The sequence below is a fragment of the Leuresthes tenuis genome, unplaced genomic scaffold, assembly GCF_036924035.1.
Source record: "Leuresthes tenuis unplaced genomic scaffold, fLeuTen1.0.hap1 SCAF_16, whole genome shotgun sequence".
In the NCBI taxonomy this organism is placed as follows: domain Eukaryota; kingdom Metazoa; phylum Chordata; class Actinopteri; order Atheriniformes; family Atherinopsidae; genus Leuresthes; species Leuresthes tenuis.
In genome coordinates, this window is record NW_027325370.1 from 10,498,583 (window position 1) to 10,522,111 (window position 23,529).

At 38.4% G+C, this 23,529-nt stretch overlaps 2 protein-coding genes across 2 annotated transcripts; one reads left to right on the forward strand and one right to left on the reverse strand.

Annotated features, from left to right (window-relative positions):
• The first annotated feature begins 27 nt into the window (after positions 1–27).
• On the forward strand, positions 28–8,042 carry pigt (phosphatidylinositol glycan anchor biosynthesis, class T). The gene is made up of 11 exons (XM_072367731.1): positions 28–455; positions 1,910–2,087; positions 2,669–2,796; positions 4,086–4,186; positions 4,283–4,457; positions 4,548–4,645; positions 4,850–5,006; positions 5,497–5,697; positions 6,371–6,536; positions 6,691–6,774; positions 6,888–8,042. Exons 1-11 carry the CDS (start codon positions 50–52, stop codon positions 7,135–7,137), a joined length of 1,944 nt encoding a protein of 647 aa, XP_072223832.1. The 5' UTR covers positions 28–49; the 3' UTR covers positions 7,138–8,042.
• Positions 8,043–9,791: 1,749 nt separating this feature from the next.
• On the reverse strand, positions 9,792–15,158 carry wfdc2 (WAP four-disulfide core domain 2). Its single transcript, XM_072367179.1, has 9 exons — positions 15,026–15,158; positions 14,729–14,872; positions 14,414–14,548; positions 14,199–14,326; positions 11,238–11,301; positions 11,086–11,175; positions 10,806–10,931; positions 10,085–10,219; positions 9,792–9,985 (listed from the first exon to the last, which is right to left on the reverse strand). Exons 1-9 carry the CDS (start codon positions 15,102–15,104, stop codon positions 9,852–9,854), a joined length of 1,035 nt encoding a protein of 344 aa, XP_072223280.1. The 5' UTR covers positions 15,105–15,158; the 3' UTR covers positions 9,792–9,851.
• Positions 15,159–23,529: the final 8,371 nt, after the last annotated feature.

Below are 23,529 nucleotides of genomic sequence, written 5' to 3' on the forward strand. Positions count from 1 at the left end.
CCGCGTATGACACATGAACAAGGAAGTGAATCACCGCCTCGGCAGAAAAATGGCAGCTCACAGGTGCTGTCAGTCGGCTTGGCTGTGTCTTCTTTTTAGCTTGTCAGTGTTTCTCCTTTCAGACGGTCAAGACACGACACTTACCGATGATAACCATACCAGGGTGCTTGATAATCAACAACCAGCGGCCGAGGCGGCGAAACCAAAGGCCGAGCACCCGGCGGCGGAGGAGAGGCGGTGGGAAGCAACCGACGTTAAAGAAGCGATTCCCGACGATGCTGCAGACCACAAACAGGACACTTCAGCGTCTAACGCCGCAGTCCTAACATCAATTCCACAACCTAAAGACGACTTTCAGGAGGAGTTGGCAATCAGACCGCTGCATTCCGGAGACATTTATGCCAGCTTCCAGTTCCGCACCCTGTGGGAAACAGATTTCATGAGAGGAAACAAAGGCAAGCTAGCAGATATCAATGAATAAACATGTTAAGTTTGCATCAGAAACAATCACGTATTAGATTTTCCAAATGCTAACATGACCCCGTTTCCAGAATGGAGGACGCTTTTTAGATAGTAAATAAAAGCAATATGCAATGATTGCCCCATCATCATTTAAACCCTTTGTTTAATTTAGATTTCTCCAACCATATCAAATGTTGAAACTGGAAATATCTCTTTGGGAGAGTGGCAACAAACAATTGAAAAAGCTGTGTACTGCTTGCAACAGGATAATAATACAATTGGGTATAAAGAAGCTGCAAGGGGACAAGCAGCATCATCAAAACAGTTGAATATATTAAGAATATTTCTGATAAATTGTGTTCACATGGTGCCAGTTCCCCAAAGATAACCTCAGTGCACGTTAAAGTGACACACATTGTGAGGATTTTGTCATTCATCGAGCATGCATACTGCATACTGCTAAAACAGATGCAGAGAATCTTGTATTGATAGGACAAAGCTAAAAGTTTAATATTTAATGGTCATGACACGTTGGCCTTTAGGTAGTATTACTTTGTAATAATACTGTTGAGCACACAGTTTAAAAGCCGCCATCTGTAATGATTTTGGGGCTGCTCTAGTACACATGATGGATAACTTGCACATCTCTAAAGGGACCATTTATTCTAAGAGATGGATAAAAGTTTAGGGACTGTGCTGCTAAAGTGGTGTGCTGGCAATCAAGACCTGTCACTCACTGAAAGCATTTTGCACATTTCTAAGTGTGAATTTTAACAAGGAAGGACCGCTGCTTGGGCGTTCTGCACGGGCGTTCTGCACGGGCACGCTCTGCAACATTTATTTCCTGCTGTGAAATGCAAGTAAAAGCTGTTATTGTGTGAAAGAGTCCGCATCAGATTGTTATCAACATGTGTTCTCAGGTGCTCATGTGTGAAAGTGGCTAAAAATGAATAATTTTTTTTCACTTTCAATGTTGCATTTGTCTTTGTTCTGTTTTCAGTTAGATGTAGGGTTTAAATGAGTTGTAGATCTTTCCATTTAGTTTAATTTAGATTCGGTATAGTGCTTAATATGGTGCTCTTAAACTTTTTAGAGATAAAGTATTTGAATTGCAAATACACTGAATTGCAGAAAGAGTTCTAACATTTCTAAATAAATGAAGATAAAAGCCAATAATTGCAGTGTTTTGTTTAGGTTTATAAGTAGTTTCCTTATGTTCCAGTTATCTAAGGTATTGAAACACCATTTTATCCTCTAGCATGGTTTCCCTGCTGTCTTTCAACTATTGTTGCCTCACAGCAGCCTGAGTCTGGTAAACTGGATCAACAATCTGTCATAATAGATATTTATATGAATAGATATGAATGAGAAGGAAGTTTTCTGTTGTTTGATCATATGCTGACACTTTTTTTGCAACATGCCTAATCTGATGTGTTCAATTTGTCAGTGTCCCACTACAGGCTATTTCCCAAGTCTCTTGGTCAGGTCATCTCCAAGTTCTCGGTACGAGAGCTGCACATCTCCTTCACCCAGGGCTACTGGAGGACCATGCAGTGGGGACAGCCCTTCCTACCTTCTCCTCCGGGAGCTGAGCTCTGGGTTTGGTTCCAGGACTCTGTGACAGAGTGAGTGCAGCCACCGATAAACGCAGAGATTCAGAGATCCAATGAGAGAGAAAAAAAAGTTTAGCCTTAAAGAAGCATTGTTTTTGTGATCTTTTGGATGTCTGGACAGACATTAAACTACTAAAAGTAGATGTAATACTTCCATATAGCAGTTTTATTGTTTAGAGGGCTCCTCAAATCTAAATGTTTTTGAAATATTAACATTTCTCAAACTATGACGAATGGAAAGATGAAAACGTATATATATTACTGGTATCTTGTCTGCATTGTCTGGGTATACCATAAAAATCAACATGCCAATATTATATTGTGAGCACCCAAAACAGATTGTGACAATTAAGATTTACATTCACAGTCAACATTTAAACAGATAAACAGTTGACGTGCCATGACAGCTTGAGTTTTCTTGTACATTATATTAAATATAGCAGGTAGGTTTTAGATGGATAAACATACTCCTGACCGTTCTAGGGGGAGAATTACCAGATGTACATTTTCAGTACAATGTGTAATATTTTGATATTTTCCAGTGGGCTTTGTGTCCGTCGGTCATTTTCCGGATGTTTCTCTGCTATTTTCAGTGTGGATGCCACATGGAAGGAGCTGACCAATGTTTTATCAGGCATCTTCTGTGCCTCGCTTAACTTCATTGACTCCACCAACACTGTTCAGCCCAGCGCTTCCTTCAAACCGCTGGGAATAGGCAACGGTACAGTAATTCTTCTTCATGGGACATGGTACCGTATGGCTTGCTTTTTTTTTTTGGTTTCCTGTTGTAGGTAGTCCCACGTTATTGAGACTGCTTGAAATCAAGCGGAGACGATACTATACGATGATGTAAAAACGCTGCAGACCTCTGATTGATCAGAGAGAATCCTCTGGCAATAAACAACTCCACCACAGCGCACGCACAACATAAATCATGTATGTCTCCTTCGTGCCCACAGATTGAATATTGTCTCCATGGCTAAAGGTGCATGGGTATATTTGTTAGCTGCTGTATTAGATTCACTGATCAATCTTTGTTTCTCCACTGTCCGAGCTCCACAGACCTCGGTTAAGTTCACTCCTGTAAAGAATTCAAACGTTTCTGAACTGAAGCCTGTTGCAAACTCATTCAGTGCAATAAGCACTCTATACTCTTACATAGCTTAGCTTACATGTTAAAAATGGGACAATGTGCAATTTCATCCATATCATGCGCATATCTCCATATACAATCACTGGGACACCGTAAATACATAGTAAATATAAATCCTTACTTATTCCATTTGTATATATTCTGGCTGCTAAAGTGATTTGTTCCATATTAAATATGGTATCTTACTTTTTATTTTTCTATAACCAATAATCTCTTTACATTAAAAAACAAAATTATGTATCTTACTGTCCTTGATGTTGTAACATTGTGAAGTTCCTTATCTGAATAACCTTGAGATTTTTGAGATTTAACTGCCTTAGTTGTGAATATGAAGTGCTTCCTTCTTGTCTTGCCTTCATCATCTCTGGAGTTTTCTTTTGTTGGCACAGTGGGCTGCGTTTGGGCTGCAGTTCAGACAGACGTAGAAACCAGCTGCAGTTTGCGTTTTTCTTTATAATTGAACTCAGGCGGTGAGGAAAGAAATGACTCAGCGCTTGTTTGAGCAGCTCTGTTGTTTGATAGTGAGACTTGTCATATTCCACCAAACAGCTGATCGTATGTGAAAGGAACCCTTCCTTGCTGTGTGTGGCCATGGGTTTTAATGACTGCAGCAGTTCCTCATTAAAAATGGGACACGTGTGCGTCCTACTTTGGAAGAGTTCCATCTCCAAATGTTATTTTGAAAAAGGGTGTGCATGTGTGAGAGCGCTTTAAGTATACGATACAGAGCACAATTAAAGAAATCCAAAATGGGTCGGGTACTTTTTCACACCGCTGTAGCTGCCAGCCAAGCCTTCCGTGCAGGATGCAATTAATTACATGCACGCTGATTTTTATTTACTGTGTTGAACTTTAAGTGACAGACCATCGATTCCTTCGTTATGCAACCCTGCCCCGAGAAATTGTCTGCACTGAGAATTTGACACCCTGGAAGAAGCTCCTGCCATGTGGATCCAAGGTGATCTTTTGTATATCCATGTGTTTGTCTGCCATCTGGGTTACTTTCTTTTCAAGCCAACAATTTCTTCTGATGCTTTTGGTTCGGTCTTTGCAGGCTGGACTCGCTGTGCTGTTGAAGTCAGAGAAACTCTTCCACAGCAGTTTTCATTCCCAGGCGGTGCATATAAGACCAGTATGTCAGGACTGGCAGTGCAAAACAACATCTTGGGAGCTGAGACAGACACTGAATGTAGTCTTTGACCTGCACACCTCTGGACAGAGTAAACGGGGTGAGCAAAAGCAAGTTTTTTTCCTGCATTCAGCCATAGTTTGATGACACCCCACTGTTTGCTAATTCAAGCTTTTTTTCTTCCCTTCAGAGTGGTCTTTGTTCAAGATGTTCTCTCGGACCCTGACAGAAGCATGTCCGCTGGCCTCCTCCAGTAAAATACACATCGACATCACAGACAACCCTCAGGTTGGATTTTTTTTTTCATCCACTCTAATGTGTTTGTTAGTTTTCCCTTAATGCAAAGACCAGAATGCAAAGGATTAATCTCAAGAAATGTTTGAGGCAGAGTCAAGGTGAAAATGATCTAAACTGGTGTAACAGCTATCAGTTTTAAAGTTGTAATACTTGTATGTACAGATAATGGAAAAAAAATCTGATTTTATTCTGCAGGAGGAGCACTTTGAGCTCAGCCCAGCCACTTCCCTGCTGAGCCAGGCTGTGGTTCTAGGGGACAGACGGACCTTCTCTGTCTACGATCTGACCCAACCAATCACCTTTGGGACCATGCGCTCCCTCAACCTGCTGATCCGCTGGAAATCCAGTGAAGGTGAGTGTCAGGACTAAAGAATGACACAGCGTTATAAAATGGCCTGAACACTGTCAGTGACATTTTGCATGATGCAGCAAGACGGACTTCAGATTTAGAAAAAAAATGTTTATTGGTTTATTGCTCATCAGTTTTCAGTCTTGTCTGTGTTTACATTGTTCTATGATTTACAATAAATGTACTTTTCTGTTGCATCACTCGATCACCAGAAGATATTTTCGAGCCAACAGAATCCAAATAAAGACCGTATTGTTAGTCCAGTCATTGTGTTTTACTTAAAAGCAGCACTTCTTGTTTTTTCTACAGTATAATGGACATTTTCCTGTTAAAATCTTATACTATGTTTGCTAAAATCTAAAAGAGTCTTGTCTCATGAAGTAGTCGTACATCATGTTCTACACCTGTTCTACTTTATGAAAATAATGTTCCTCATTAAAGATCTCAACACTGCCTCCGTGCATCTAACTTGTTCCTCACTTCCTGCCTGCAGGTGACATGCTCCGCCCTTTGCTCCATGCCGAGCGTTACGTAGCTGGATACGGGCTACAGACAGGAGAGATTCATACCTTAATGTACAACAACCACCCCTTCAGGTCTTTCCCTGTGCTGTTGCTCGACTCGGTGCCTTGGTATCTGCGTCTCTACGTCCACACACTCACTGTCACCAGTAAGGGAAAAGACAACAAGCCCAGTGAGTATTTCTTGTTTCTTTTATATTACTGTACATCCATGGTTTGCTATTATATACTGTAAGAATGTTTTGTAAAAGTTCATCTAGGCTGTTAGCAGTTCAGTATTAGACAGTTTTCCCAGCAGGATTCATTCCTTCCTGTAATTTCATGCAGTTGCCTTCTTTTCAACACAGGGGGGAGAGCTCGAGTCATGTTTTCTGTCGGGCTTTGCTGGAATACTTTCTTGTATTTGTATAATTGCAGACTTGTATCATTTTTTTTTTTTTTTTTTGCTCAAACGTTATTAGAACTGCTGTTTTTAATGGATGGTTTTGTTATTGTATAACATTTGGGTAAATAATGGATTGTGTAACCTTTGAAATAGCGTTACTGTGGGCACTCATAGAGCAAGAAGGTTGCTGGTTTGAATCCCAGCTGGGTCCTTTCTGTGGGGAGTTTGCATGTTCTCCCTGTTCTTGCTCGGTACTCCGGCTTCCTCCCACATTCCAAAGACTTGCATGTTGTGTTAATTGGTGATTCCAAATTGACCGTAGGAGTGAGTGTGCAAGGTTGTTTGTCTCATTTGTCTCTGTTTTTGCCCTGTGATGCACTGGCAATAGCCTCCCACAACCTAATATAGGATGAAGCAGGCATGGAAAAGAAATGAATTAATGAACTGTCTCTCTCTGTCAGGCTACATCCACTACCAACCATCTAAGGACCGCATTCGGCCCCACCTGCTGGAGATGCTGGTCCAACTTCCTCCTCACTCCGTTACTGAGGTTACAGTGCAGTTTGAGAGGGCTCTGCTTAAATGGACTGAGTACACACCAGATCCCAACCATGGCTTCTATGTTGGGTATGCATTTTTGACTGTTTCCAGACACATGTATGAACATCATCTTGAAATGTTGTCTTTGAAGCGACATGTGAATCTATAGTTCTGATATGGGGATTTTTAGTAAAGACTTACTGACATTCAAAACAACTAAAATTTGTTTCTTTATGTTTAGGTCCTCAGTTATCAGCTCTCTTGTACCAAGTGCTGTCGCCATGGATACAAACATCACTCAGGAGCAACCACTTTTCAGTAGCTTGTAAGTATAATTTTATTTCTTTTGACTCGTGGAAATACTTTTTGCTGCTTGCTTTTTATGCACTTTTTGTCTGGAAAGTCAAATAACCATTGAGATTCCTCATCTCCCACCAGTTTTCCTTGTAAAGAGGAGTCCAGCTACTTTGTGCGTGTCTACACAGAGCCTCTGCTGGTCAACTTGCCTACTCCAGACTTCAGCATGCCTTATAATGTCATCTGCCTGACCTGCACTGTTGTGGCAGTGGGCTATGGTTCCCTCTACAATCTACTGACCCGAAGCTTCCAGATAGAAGAGCCCAACCCGGGCCTAGCGAAGCGGATAGCCAACATCATCCGCAAGATGAGGGGTGTGCCACTGCTATGAGTTTGCCTAATGGGGCCCACTGACTTCTTTTTCCTTCTTGGTGAAACCACTGGAAAACTGTTAATATTCAGGGACGAACTGAAAAACTGAATGTTTTAAAAATAACTTGAGGGTTTGTTTTTTTTCCCTCTTAAATGGAAGAGGACAAATCATTTTCTTCAATATTAATGTATTCAGGATGATTTCCTGCCGGGGTTATTGAAAAAGAAAAAAGTGGATGTGTGTCCTCTTTTGATTGAAAGTAAAAGCTCTGGATTTCTATGACGAGTAAAAGGAACAAAGGCTGTATGATATGCTGTGGTGGTGACTAAATCTGTGTTTTGGGTTGATGGTTTTGAGGATGTTTGTAACAGTAACTTTAGTCATACCATAAGTGAGACATAATTTTACTGTTTCAAACAAGTAAATTCTAGTTATGTTGAGACCAATTTATGTCCACTCATGTCTCAGCCCATGTACTCTTCCTCTGTGCTTCTGACCTGCTGTTTGCCATCTCCCCAGGTGAGATAAGATAAAATGACACATTAAGTCACAGTGACTCTGTCAGAATGACATCTTAAATACAGCCTCAGCCAAAACTCTGTAATCAGGTTTCCAATAGCCAAACATTGCATTTCCAAAAGCACCAACAGTCCGACCTTTTAACTGTCCCTTGTGGATTTTTATTACCCACCTGACAAAACTAATGAGAAGAGATGCACATTGTTTTTTCTTTTTTTCTGACCATATCTTTAAGCAAAGACATTGCTTGTTTGGAACTACTTATATTAAAAGAAAAAAGGAAACCCATACATAGCCCCCATACAAATATGTATTTTGTACTGACTTTTGGACACATGCTTGAATGTTATATGCCACCGTCTGAACGTTTCCATAATTAAAACACTTTGGTTAGTTAAAATGTACCAATCATTAATAACCCATCAGTTAATGGGGTTTCAGTGTATCTCAGAGTAACTGGAGTTTTTGGACACTATTCTCTGTCATGCTCTTCTAAACTTGATTGTGAATGAGTAGCATGTGGAATGTTACAGATTCATGTAACTGAGCTTTAGTATAATGACATTTTTAATAAACTGACAAACATTTATATTCTGGTGCCCACTTTTGTGTAGACAAACATGTTCCCCAATCTGCCAGACTGAGAGGGAACAAACACGTTTGTGTGTATTTGATCAGTGATTGTGACATTTGCCAACAGTGTTTTTAAAAATAAAAAAAACCAGCACCAGTATAATCAGTACTCCTCATATTAAACAAGAGGATGACCCAAATAGCAAAGTTAAGAACGAACAAAGTAGCTAAGTGTGAAGGAGATGATTTATTTTAAAATAGCTGTCAGAAGTGGGATTCCATGAATGATTCATCCACTGCCACAGCACCATCAGAGATTGATCACCCTGAACCGTGAAAGATTAGTCTCAAACCTCGATGTTGGCGTGAAGAGAAGGGAGAGTTGATGTCCATGGGGTGGAGGAACATCATCACTGGGATCCAAAGTAACCTAAAGTTTGTTGCCCAGTGAGTCAAAGAGCAACTCAGTTGTTTATTTTTCTACTGCAAATTTACTTCAAACATTCTAACTTTATGGGATCCTAAACGGCAAATGGCATCAGCGTTTTCTGTTCTATATGTTGGTTATTTACAGGCATGATACAGCTGCCTTTCCGGGAGTGCAAAGCTTCCGGTTGCATAGGCACTGGAGGTATCTACTAGTCTGGTCATTTTCACATTAAAGTGTGAACATGCAGGAAGGGTACATACTCATTAGTATATCTAAGGCAGAGAGGCTGAAATCTTCCAGAAACAATCGTTTTTGCTTCATCTAGATTTATAATATCAATCCAGTTTCATGACAGAACTTGGAAAAATGAAAATCAATCCAAATGCCATGTTTACCTTAGTGTCTCAAACAAAGATGCAGCTGAAGTTTTTTAATTTGGGATCATAAGTGTTTATACAGAATTGTGCCCATTTTCCAGATGCTCATTTGGCCACAAACACTTACAAGCAGAAAGGAAGTAGAGGCAGGAGGTGCAACTCTGTGTATCTTTGTTTAAGAGTATGCACTTTGAGACTCGTCAAGCATGTTTTGCCCAGATACTGCACGATTCTTCTTCCCAGCCAGTCCTGTCAATGGTTAGGGTTAAAAGTATATTGCTTGGGTTTAAATTGAATTATGTACTCTGTGAAGTCTACATGTACACGACTTAATAGAGGGCAGAGTTAAAAAAAAAAAAAAGGGATTGAACATTTTACACATCCATCTCACTATTTACACCTACTGATTGTGACACCAGTACATTAGAAAAGTGGACAAACTTGACTATTACATATTTGCTGTTGAGACTGAGCAGAAAAGGCATGGGAAAGGATGATGTAGCTGAAAGTAAAGTTGCAAGACAGTCTTGCTCTGTGCTCTTATTTCCATCCCAGTGAATTGGAGATACAGATAAAAAATACATATTGTCAGCCCTTTATAGACTTTTACTGGCATCCTATGGTACCACCTAACAGCTCCACAGGTTAGAGATTCTCTCTAAAGGGACCACGACAGAAGAGAGTTTGTCACAAGCTTACAAAAGGTGAAAGATGGCAAAGTAGAAAAACACCCATGCACATTAATGTAATTCACAAACATTTTAATCAAAGTAGCATTGGAGAAACCAACAAGTTCATCCTAGGATGCATGATGCATTTTTCTCATCGTCCAGTCATAGAGGTTCTGTGCAGGTACGACCGCAGAATGTCTTGCAGCACTTCCGTTCTCCTGAACAATCACTATCATGAGAGCATCTGTTCCCACAAGTAAGAGAGAACATGAGATGACCACAGGCACCTGGTTTCACTGTCACAAAAACAAGAGACAAAAAGATTTAATTGCTAAATGTTCTGGCAGGAGTTTGGGGGAGATTCTGAATGTGTTGCTAGCTTGGTTATATCTCACCAGATATTGGTGCAGTGCACTGATGCCCACACCCATTGGAGCAGCACTTATAACCACCTGAGCAGTCACTGTCGTTAAAGCAATATTCAGCACACGTCCCTATGAGCCCATCTGTGCTGGGACACTCTGCCTTTGCTTAGGGGGAAATTAAAGAAATACATGCACAGCCTTGTTGAACAGGAGTAGATGTTAACATTTCAGACTGAAAGTAAGTCTTGTAAGTTAATGACATTGTTTGTTGCTCATTGATAAACTGTCCAGGCTTGAGCTCGTCATCACCTCATTCCCTGAGAAGATTTGACATACACTACCAGTCAAAAGTTTGGACACACCTTCTCATTTAATGGTGTGAAATAACTCTAAATATGTTTCATATTTTAGATTCCTCAAAGTAGCCACCCTTTGCTTTGGTGACAGCGCTGCAAACCCTTGGCCTTCTCTCAATGAGCTTCGTGATATAGTCACCTGAACTGGTTTGCAGAGTGTGCAAAGCAGTAATCAAAGCAAAGGATGGATATTTTGAAGAATCTGAAATATAAAACGTTGGGAGTTATTTCATACTTTCTTGTTTGCCGCATAATTCCATATGTGTTCATTCATAGTTTTGAGGCCTTCAGTGAGAATCTACAATGTAAATAGTCATGAAAATAAAGAAAAAAACATTAAATGAGAAGGTCCAAACTTTTAACTGGTAGTATACTTGAGTAAATGTCAGTCTTACTGATAACAGGAGGCACACAGTCAGATCCACTTTGGAAGGTGCAGCATTTGTGGTTTTCAGGACAGTCTCCATCAGATAGACACCCACTTATTGATGGGGTGTGATAGAAATGTGTTGGGCAGTTCCCTGATTTAAGAGGAAGGAAACACATGAATTGGTTTAACATGAACTAAACTGCCTGAATATTGTTAAATAAACAAATGTGCACTTTTAGAAGGAAACAGCAAACACAGTATATTATAAATTAAATACATGTATATGTAGAACAAAATGAACATACCAGGTTTTACAGATAAAACTGCAGAACAGTGCCTAAATACACCAAATACTAAAAGCAGTGAACCTAAAGACCAGTATGTCTCCATGGATATTTATCAGAGAGAAAAATGCGGTCCTGTACTCCTGTTGGGACAAATATACCACTACACTGACCTCCGGCGGAGCGGCAGAGGATGCTGGGCCCTTGTGCCTGTTGAGTTACATTCTCCTGAAATCTCTGAGAAGACCGGGCGAAAGGCGGGGTACAACCTGGACAGGTCGCCAGTCCATCACAGTAGTAGTTTGTCATGTTCCCCCTAATTCCAGATCGTTTTCAGCTTCCTCAAATATATCTCTGCCCTGTAAAAAGGATTGGCTCACTGCTTCTATTTGTTATTTATTATTATTTATTTGGATAAAATGTTGGAGACCAACACCAGAGAAAGAAAAAAAGGTGAATTCATTAAACTTTCTTTTCCACAAAAGCCTGACACTCATCCCACAGGTGCCTAGAGCTGTCTTAACTGCAGAACTGAAGGAGCCAAGACACAGAACCAAGTGACAGGGCTGAAGTCCAACCAACAAAATAAGGTTTAAGGGATTGTAACTGGGGGCTTCATTGTAGCCTCATAGCAAGAATGGTCTTGATTTTGGATCTCCAGCAGAGCATCACACTGTAACAACATGTGCAATCTTACTTTCATTACTTTTATGGTGTTTAAAAGTTGTGGCTCATAGGTGTATGTTTTTGACCAGGACTTAGAAAAGCTTGTAGTTTTGTTCCCAGAGATTTCCGCACAGGCTTGTACCATCATATGTCTGCCTTCTAGGTGAAATGCAAAGTCCTTGTAGGGATGAATGTCCTCGAGGCATGCCCACATCCAGGGTCTTAGTTCATGATATCTTTGTAACAGCTAATTGGGTGTTTTTACTGGATAGTTATCACACAAACAACCTGGACTATGCATAGAAGTAGGTGTGTAAAGTCCAGCCAAGGGCCTTGCCCTGGATCACTGAAGTTTAATTGTTTCACTTTGAGAATGAATCAATAATGAAACTCCAAAAGCAGTTAGAAAAATGATGTCCTTATCAAAATGTATCACCTACATTCTCCTTGCATGGGTGTTGAAGGGAACCTATCAAGAAACATGTCATGTTTAAATGTGGAAATATGAGGGGGTCAGGCCCCAGAGCAGAGCTCAACTAGTCTGTCAGACAGTGTGATGTCTTTGGAGGTTCAGTGATTGATCTTACAGCGGCAATCCATAAAATTAAACGAAATTAAATGAATCTCACTTTTTGAATCAAAAAGCCAAGAAAGAAAATTTTTTCATAAAGAAACCCAGTGTGCTAGAGATGTATAAAACCATATGACATCATTATTATACTGTCGCTGAGGTAAATTGTTTGTAAAAAAAAAGAAACTGGCTTATTTGATCTTAATGTGCACCATAATGTCTCTGCAGTCCTGAGTACCTTTGGCCTTGTCCAGATTTTTTTTGACCTGCTGTTTGCCACCTCTCTACTAGGAGAGATAAGATTAAATCACTGTGACTTTGTCAAAATGACATTCAGTCAAACCTCAGCCATGACCCTGTAAAGTCAACTCAACTTCATAGCCAACAATAAATGTACACACAATATTAGAAATATTTCTTTATTCAGTGACTCCTTGCAGATATGCGACCACTAATCACTTGCCCTGTTTTATACACAATTTAAAATGTGAGAATAGAGAGAAACCACAAAAAATACTAAAAAAAACATTTTTATGAGCCTAACAGATCCTTAAGCAAGCAAAGATGTTTGTTTACTTCCTTTAAAAGCAGGCAACAGCCCTCATACTAAACATGTTCCAGTTACAATGACGTCAATGCTTCACACCAGTAAATGATCGAAACTTCTGTTTTTGTAGAGGTGATGAATATATTGATTAGCATTCTCTACTTAGCCTCTTAATTCAGATGGACTTAGTGATTTTTTCATGACTTTGTGATAGTTCTCTACGATTTGGCTTGCTTATTGTTAAATCAATAATGGCAGTGTAATATGTGATGTGTTGTTGTGCATGTGAAGTTTTACTGCCTGGAATGTACAAAATCATTTTTTTATTCTATGTCCTGACACTTACAAATACAAATAAGAGTGAACTTTGACTATGTGTGCAATTTGAAGGTTTGCACAGATGGGCACTTCTAATCTCAGGCTGTGAGACAAAACCTTAAATATATGTTTCTATCAAGTATATGTAAAGTATAGAAATATTAGATAGACGAGAAAACATTGGGCTGGTATTTACAGTTCTACTTGTACGCTTATTATATGCTCTATGGTGTAACTAACTTTATTTCACCAATTAAATTTCATTCCAATAACATAACAATGTTACACATACAACTATAGATGGAGTTGAAAATTATGATTACATTAGCTCTCATTTCATGAAGAACAATTTGAAAACTTTTTCTTGTATTGATAATAACTGTTAACCTCAAAGTGTTCAGTCATAGAAAATTCACTTTATTAAGCACGAGTTTTATTCTGTTAACCAGTCAAACTTTTGGTTACACGTTAAAAGTTATAAATTTTTTACAAAATTACAAGTAGAGTCACAATTTGAACTTTAAGTTGCAATATAATGACGATAAAGCTCCAAAGCATACCGCGGTCACTTCTTTGGGTAAACTTGTTAACAAGTTTTTTTCAGCCAGGCTCCAACCTAAAAAGCCCAGAAATAGAAAATTTTTTATTTTTTTTTAAAAATCCAAAACCTATAACTTGCAAGGTTATATGTTTATAACATACAGGATATGGATATATATTTTTTAATTGAAGTAAAAAGAGAAACAAAATGCTCTACTCTATCAAACAGCAAAAGGAACATTTACACAACAGTGGTGCACACACTGCCTGTGCCCACTGAAGTTAGTTTATTTAAGATATGAAGGTGTTTTTTTGCTAACCAAATCCGATGACACTGTAGAAGTCGACTTTGTAGGAATGCACACACACACTGCATGTGTGTGTATGCATAAACAAACACACCAAGTGATAAAGTAAGAACACAGTCAATCATTTTGCAAACAAGTGCATGCTAGGATGGACAACCCACCTCCTTTGCTGATGGTCCAATTAGAGGGGGTCTTTGCAGGTATAACCACAGAATGCGTGACAGCATTTTTCATTTCCACCACAATTACTGTCATCAGAGCAGTGTTTTTCACATGTGAAGCCTGGGAAACCGCAGTTGCCTGGCTTCCCTGCTAAACCAAAAACAAAACCTCTGGGTTGCAAATCACTCTAGTAGGAGTATGTAGGGATTTTGCCACATCTTTTTGTTTACATCTCACCTATTTTTGGTATCATGCACTCATACCCACACCCATTGAAGCAGCATTTTTTACCATGTGGGCAGTGATGGTCATCAGCGCATGCATGGACACATGTCCCTATGGACCAATGCTTGGTGGGGCACTCTGCCTTTACTGAGGGGAAAAAACAGCAATACAGTTTAATATAGAGTTTAAAAAACAAAAAGTTCGTAAAATAAAGTTTTTTTAAATTAAATGACAGTTGCTCTTTGATAAAATCTCCAGGCTTGATTTCCACATCACTAGATTTAACAAAAAAGTTAAGTGCTATATGTGAGCAGCTTTGGCTCTTACAGAAAATAGGAGGCACACAGACAGATCCACAGACAAATTCACAACATTTGTGGTCATCAGGACAATCTCCATCACAGTCACATCCTATTTGTGAAGGGAATCCGTAAATTTGGGGTGGGCATTGGCCTGGTTTTGTGTGGCCATCTGATGGAAAGAAATGAAAAGCACATAACATAAAGTTCAGCTGGGTCAACATTAACAAATAACAAATAAATAACAATTATAAACTTTAACAAGCAAATGGTGAACAAAGCAAATGTTTCATTTAAACACAGCTGAGAAAAATCAAGAACTTACCATGAAACGTCATAAAAGACTGCACAAATACACCAAATGAAAAAAACAGCACACCTTTCATACACCCGTGTGTCCCCATGGTCAGTTATCGCAGATACGGATGTGCTCCTGCGCTCCTGTTGGGACAAATATCCCACTGCACACATTGTAAGCTGAGGAATGCTAAGGAGTCTGGGTCCTTGTGCCTGCCAAGTTAAATCACCCAGGATCTCTGATAAGATATGACGACAAACAAACCCAAAATGAAGATAATGATGATGACAGTGTTATGAAGTAAATATCAGTTGTTGCTTGTATTTATCCTGTTTCTGCACTTCTACTTTACTCTGTTACTGTTCTGCTACACATTTTTGGTTTAGATTAGTACTGATTGTCTTTTCTTTGTTGCATGCATTGAACTGCAGCTGTATTAGTATGACACACTGAAATAGAATGACACGTTTGTTGAGAAGATAATCCAATAGTGTAAAACACAGAAGAAAGAGAAACAACTCCTGTGTCTGCTAACATCTAAGTCAATGAAATGAAGATTTTACACCTCAAAGACCTTAATTGAAGCTTGAAATGACAACATTTGTAATTATTCAGTTTCTGGAGGAATAAGGTAGTTAAGGAACAAAGCATATTAAAAAACAACTGATTACATCTAAGTTTTAAATAATAATTTTATATGTACCTCCTGGAAATATGCCTTTATCGATCCAAGCTCACAACACAGTTGTCCACAAAGCCATCAAAACCTGCGATTCTATTAGATAAAAGCTGTCTAAAAATGAATAATTTCTTCTTCTCATGTTTAAAACTGAATATCAAAAGAAACACAAAAAGTAATTTTGCCCTGTAAAAAAAAGAAGCTATGTGTGAGATAAATACTGTGTGTTACAAGTTCAGTCCCACGGTAGAAGTATAGCAGAACAATAAGTGAAGACATATCATTTAAAAGTCATGTTATAAAGATGTGAAAGGTTTTAAGACTTTGTTAAGCCTTTGTTCATTTACAGAAACTGCTAATAATGACTGCATGGCTTTTTTAAAATTAATTCTCAGTTGGTATTTTGTGTGAGCTTATACTTGATGTTGTGTTTTACATTCTTGTTCTGGTCATTTCTCCAAGTTACCATCATTTCCCCTGTTTTGGTTATCATCTCCACTTCCACACCTGTCTCCAACTCAATCAACCTCAGCTGCAGCCACTACCTTGTTAGTGTCCCCCAGTATATATACTACTTTTACTTTGCAGTCTTTGTTAGATGTTTGCCATTACAACCCTGTGGAAATGCACTGTTGGCTGTTCTTTGGTGTCTGTTTTTCTCAGTATTAGTTCTGGGTTATCTGTCTCTGCCAAATTTTTGGTTACTGTTTAGAATTGATCACAATTCAAGTTTTCCATCTGCCTTCAGCCTGCTGATTTGTATTTGGTTTCTCTCCTCTCCATCACCACAAACCATATCAGCTTCTGAATGTCCACCAGACTTTAGCTAAATTTTTTAAAAACAATTTTATATCTATTTAGTTATTTAAAGAGCATTTTATGGTACATAATACCTGATCAATTTAACCCTGCTAAAAGAGCTTTTGTATCCTTGCAGTGGTCCAGAGCATTGAATCTGTGGACAAGGGCAGTTTCATGCAACATACAAATTGGGGAATCAATAAAAATCATCTCCCTTTGTGTCATCATTATATCGTAAACACTCACTGGGAACACTTGTTCCAAATTAGCAATCAATATAAACATTGCAATATTTTCATTTGAATACCAATTGCATTTCATTTGTGTATACTGTATCTGTTTTAACCAACAATTAAACAAATAATATAAGATCATATATTTACTTTTCTGATGCTTAATTGTCTAAAAAGTCTTTTAGTATCAGTCAATGCAAATTGCCATGAACTTGGAGCATTCTGAGTATTACCCTCTATTGCCATCTGCTGGCTTAATCATGAGTTGCATATCGGCTGTTCAGGGGGGTGAAAGGCAGTGTGTTCATGTCCTACATTTCACTGAAAAAATGCTCTACTAAACCAGTACAGTACAACCCTTTTAGAAACTTGTCATTGATTGTGTATAAGATAAATTACGTCTGTTGCATGTCCAGATACGTTTGCTTTATTGTTAAACAAGCGTGAACAACTACAAGTTCAGTCCCTAATTTTCTGAAGAATCCCTGTCAAGGAAGGAGTTCAAAGCAATGAGTTGTGCAGCCACTCACTGTTGTAATTAATGTGCAGTCAGAACTATTTGTTTGTGAAGACAAAATATGCTTACAATATGACACTAACTATGCTTACTATAACAATATTGATTACACGGTTATAAAGAGAGAAATCATATATGATCAGTTATTTAGCTCTTTATCAACTTTAACATAACTGAAAAGAGAATGCATTTTCAACATTTTGACTTAATCAGCATCCGCATGCACTTTATTAATCCTGGCTGTCTTTTTCTCAACTTTGTAGCTGTCTTATTCTCTTGTCATGTCATTGTCAAAGTTTTGCCCCTTATGTTAGAATGCATTTAGTCTTTTTCTTCCTACCTAACTCTCTGTTCTGTGACCTATTTTGTTCCCCTGAGGGGTTCTGTTGCATCTCTCTTTTCACCCTGACTGAGGTATCTATTCCCTGGAAAGCCAATGAGGAAACCAATGTTGTTTAAAGTGACATTCCACCCAAAATTTGCACTCAGTTTCAGCTTTCAGGTAAAATCTATGCAGTTGGATGTAACAGTTCTGGAATAACGAAGCTACGTTTTTTTTTTTGTTTTTGTTCAAATTGTTTGATTTTTTTCAGTTTTTGGTTTTCCTGTTTTGGTTTATCTGCTTAGATCCACCACACAGTGCCTTCAGACAGGCCTCTGATCAGTCAAAACCCCAACAACAGACTGCTAGAGTACAGCACGCAAAACTTACCTTAAATAGAATAACATATTACTTGGAGCTTATTTTGGATATTTTATTATTATATCCAGAGGAAATAACCATTTGACCTTTTCTTTAAGCAGTCTCTCTGGAAACCAGGGCTTGAAATGAAATCCTCCCCCTTTTCTTATATCCTCTTACCCATCAAAGTTTCATTAAGTCCATATGTAAATGTCAAATAATTTCTTTCTTAGGAAAAGAGATCAAAACATGCTGACTTTAATAAAGTCAGCTGCTATCAGCACTCGAATGCATTCTCAGCATTTTTACTTCAGCTGGTTCAACACTACTCTCATCCTGAGCAGTAACAGACAGGCTCATTCCGACTCAATCTGTAGATGAAATCTGACTTGTGTCCTCATCAGGATGGAAAACCTTACAGCCTCCATACACCACGATAGTAGAGACAGGGACAAATTAATGAGACAGTCTGCACAATTACATTTTGTAGGTACATCAGGCTGCACGCAGCTATTAGATTTCAGATGATTCTGGCTGAGCCCCCCCCCCCACTCCGGACAGTCTTATTATCTGATCCAGTCTCCTGATTCTGATAAAGTGGTGCCAACACACACAGAGTCTCATGCTGCCTCATGTTGTACCAACAGAAAACACAGTATGTCAGTACTACATTGAAGTGTAAAACATTGTGGAAAAAATGTTTTTCTTTAGTGAAAAAGGTATTTTTGAAGGTGGAAGTTGAAGGGTAACATTTGATATTATTTATCTATTATATTATATAGATTATAATTTATATATTATATGTCTTGCCTACAAGCAAAACGAATCATGCAGCTTTGTTGTGTTTGCATAACAGCAATAAATAAACAGATTGAAGTATTTAAGATTTTCCACTTTGAACAATATATCAATACCACAAGGAAAATTTGATTGTTATATCAAAATGAAAAGTGAAAGTTTTCAATAGGGTACACCATGTCCACAGCGATATGCGACCACATAACATACAGCTGAACCATCACTATTACTATTAACATGTAAACTGTATTTTTATTGTTTTAGTTGGTTAACAGGGAGCAAGTTTAAACTCTGTTGCCTGTAATCAGTGATAATGCTTCATCTCTTGTAAATGTTTTCATGGTAAAATCCTAAAATATAAAGTAACAAGATGACACTAGTACTACTTGTCAGCCAACTCTAATTCAAGCAGGATTTAACTGATAAGAAATATTCTCAAAATAAAATCAAAAAGGCTTTGGGATGAAACCCATAGTGTGATCCTTAACTAAAACGACAAAAAGTTGTTCTATGTGAGCATACGCTGAGTCATTTTATGCCAGCTGTAACTGTGCACTTTATACAGTATATTTATATTAGAACAAGAACCTCTTGCACATGGTGCAGTACCTTTTACAAACTCTGGGTGGGTGTCTTTGTCTGAAGATCCCAGCAACCTGAAACTAAAATCTCTTTAAACCTCCTCTTATCAAAGAATTTAGATCCTTATAGCTGAAAAGAAATAATTTCTTAGCATAGGCATGACATAGAAATCAGTGTGAATTTTTAGAGGTCAAATTTTTCAAGTCTGATTTCATCTTATATCTCTGTGATCCAAATCTCATCTTTGTTGTGAAATATGTCTTCTTGGTGTCCATCAGATGTTGCAATATAGTGTAACTATGTAAATGTATTCTGTCTTGCTTTGATTTGATTGACAGGTATCCCCCAAATCTTCAAACAGGAGGAATCCAGGGGGTTATTATACTGGGTGCAGCAGGCAGCGAGGAGCAATTTTACCCCCAGGAGTGTAAGACACCATGCAATTTACATGTCCAGATGAATACTTACAGCAATGCTCAGCAGTCGATGGATTCTCATCTGGGATCTTTCTCATCTGCTCTCCTATATCATTTGACATATTTGACACTTCCAAGGATGTGTGCTCCATGTGTTTGCAAATATGGTATTTGCAGTACTTGGTGTTTTGTTTTATTTGAATAAATTTAACATTGCATTCTCATAAAACCAAACCTTGGAAAATGTTTTGTTTCTGCCTCATCTCCTTCCTTCCATTTCCCCACTGTTTACTTTTCTCCACTTGTCCTTGGAAATTTAATCATGGAATAGTGCTGCTGGAAATCTTTCCTCTATGCATTCGTGTAACAAGCTGGTGTGTGTTATTGTATGTCCTTGAAGTGATGTAGATGCTATCAGTTTCACTGCTGGCTGTGAATACTGAACATGGGAATAAGTTGAAAAAATAAGGCTCAGTTGACTGTAAGTGAAAGAGTTGTGACAAATTTTGAGAGTTTACAGTTTGCCATGTGCTGATTTTTATGTCCTTAATGGAATATTGAGGCGAACAAGGGAAAACTGTTTTCTGCGCAGAATCAGACCACGGACGGGAAAATGTGCCTTATGTCAAGTAGAATAAAGGTGTGTCAGCAAGTGTTGTAGTTTACTACAGTTTTTAGCATGTCTAGATATAATATTTATATCCTTGAAGTAAATCTCAAAGTTCTCTCAAGTTAATTTTTGTATTTTAGCTACATGTGGATTGTGGACATTATAAATGGATGTTAAACGTGTTTCTATAAACGTTTGAGCCAAATTGCAGAGCTTTTTAGCTTGTTAATCCTTTACATTTAGAAAAAAACAAAGGCCAATGTCATATATTTAAAAAAAAAAAAAAAACATGATAAATGGAGAGGGTATTCTCTTTTTTTTCCAGACTGTTCCAAAACTAGTCTCAAAGGCATTAAGGCAACAGTTGACCTCAGGACCCATCTACTAAAGAAGGGCAAATGTATTAGTGCACATTAACCTGCCACTGACCTCCGTATGCTAAACTCAATTGCTGTATTATGTCTTCTCTGATATTCTACTCTTAGTTGTCTTTCAGAGGTTGAATTAGATTTTGTATCTCACTTTACCCCTAGGCATAAAAAAGGCTTCAATTGACAGCTGGATATCATGAAGAGATGTAGGCTTGACCGTCTCATCATAAAAGCATCATCACTCAGGAGGGAAAAGACTTCTGTTGTTGAAAAGAAAAGTTGCAGATTGGAGTGGAGGACATTGCTGTCTTAGACACACACCTGACATTGTTATGTCTCCAGTTATCACAGATGGCTTGATCAACAATTATGTTTGTTATTACAAATAATGAGCTTGACCAATGTGCCTCCTTGCTGTGCTAATACCAAGAATAATGATGATCCTGTGATAATATACTGAAGTCAAAATAATATTAATGATTCTAATGATGAAGCATGCTCAGAAATCCCTCCCCGTCATCCTATTGTCTCCTGTGGCGGAGAAGCAGGGCCCAGAGCCCCATGGGAAATCTGTAATGTATTCAGCCAAGCCTTGGGAGTAAAATGAAAACAAATGTGGTGTAATAAAGGAGAGAAGATGAAGCGATTCTATGATGATACTTTCTACCAGCCTTATAAATCAAAATAAAAGTGGAGCAGGTCATATATGCCCCCAATTCCCACACAATCCAAACACAGTCTATATAGATATATGTATGTATATATGTATGTATGTATGTATATATATATATACAAATAACATATTCAGTCAACACTATTTTTACTACCAGATATATATCTGGTAGTAAAGGGACACAAAGGGAAAAACTTTGCTGTAGTGTATGTTGCTATCTTTGATATTTTATTTTTATCAAATATCTTAAAGAGCAACATTCACAAGATAACTCACTGAGCCACTGAAAAAGATTATAATTTTGTGTGCAGTACAAAGGTTTTTTTGGCTTCTTTGTCCTGCTAATCTTCTCACGACCCTTTGGATCTATCCTCCAATCAACCTGCAGTTTGGAAAGCACTAATACTGCAATTAAACAGGACTGAAGCTGATAGTGTTGGTAGTACTGCTGTGCACCTGCGGGGGCTGCTGTGGTGTCATTGTACTTGTATGAGGCCTGAAACAGAGTAAGGAGGCTTGATGATGGTACAGTAGCAGCACTCATTATACAGGAAATTCAAAAGATTAGGATGAGAAAAAAAAAGAAAATCTCACCAACAGCTGGTTATCTTGGCCCAGATTTTAAACAGGCAACTGAAGCTTCAATCAATCTAGACAAGGCAATTAGGATTGATTTGAAAATTGTCACCCTCACATACCCATAGCTTTGTATGCTGTGTTTTAAGGTCAATAACGAGAGATAAACTCTATTTTATTTCTGCAGGATATTTCTGCTCCAGCATTGTGAAAATACATACGATTCTCCTTCAGTGCCTTTCAAATCTGCAAACTTTGAAGATGGATTCAGGACTTTCTCTGACAAGATAGCTGCTTATTACCTGGATAAAGAATAGTAAACAGAGGCTACCTTAAATAATTGATGCCTAATAAGTCAAGAGAGAGTACAGGGTTCCTTTTTTATTTCATTTTATTTTATTTCCAAGAATAGACAAGCCTCCTGAGTTGTTTATTTCCTTCCCCTCTTTCTTTCTTTTCATGTCCTTCTCATTTTACGAGCCATGAGTCAACACAGCACACGTAAATGATATTTTGACACAGAGATCCATGAATAATGTATTTGAATTTACTTTTATGCCAGAGTTAGACCCCTCTCAGCACCCTTTCTCTCCCCTCCCCAACCTACCTTTTCTCCCTTTCATTCCTCTCTTCTCACCCAGCCTCTCATTCTCTGCACCCCTTTCTCTTTAAAGAGAACCCCCCCCCCCAGCCTCATCAGAGCACAACCTCATATCTTCTCTCCAAGCCCCTCTGCCAGACAACAGACAGCAAACAGTATGGGATCATTTCAGAACTGAAGATCTACCACATCAGTGTTTCTCATCTGGTCCTGTGCAGTTGGCTGCTCACAGATACATTTTGTAATCACAAGTTCAGGAATTTGGGCAGACACAGGCAAGATATTTTTGCAAAAGTTACTGAGTAAAAAAATTGACTACAGGCTTGCTTGCTGATTTACAACGGCCCAGTGAGCTGCAATATGGGTAAATAAAGTAAAATACGAAGAAATGTGAAAGGAGAACAGGTCGACCAAGGGAAGATTTAAAGGGCACTTCTTCAAATAAAATAAAAGTGACAATTTTGTGGGGCAGGTTTTGTGTTTTTTTTTTTTAATTACCCACTTCAGTGTTGGTGAAGCATTTTTTTGTATATGTCACACTACACTACCTAAGGTCCTTCATGTCAGCAAGGCCTGATTGAGCCAACCTGCATGCATTGATTCAGTGTCTAAATTAATTATCCATAAGTTGATCTGCTCCAATAAAGTCATCAGCAGCTAGTAGACTGCATGATCAGCAGCAATCATTCTTCCCTGCCACATTGCTGATGTTTTGCCTGGAGCACAAAGTGCCAGACACAGTCGTGCTTTCAGAGCAAATTAAAAACATTTATTCTGCCATTAAACAGCTTGCTTGTCATCATGGCAAACAGAGTAAATAAAGATGAAGGTATTAATGTTAAAGTTAAGGGTCCTCTGGCCTGAACTCCTCCTCCTCCTCTTCAGTATTATCATCTTTAGCCATACAAGGAAGGGCCCAAGTGAACCTCTAAACCCATTCTGTATAAACTGGACAATAATATTAACAAATACACCATGAATATCCTGACCGA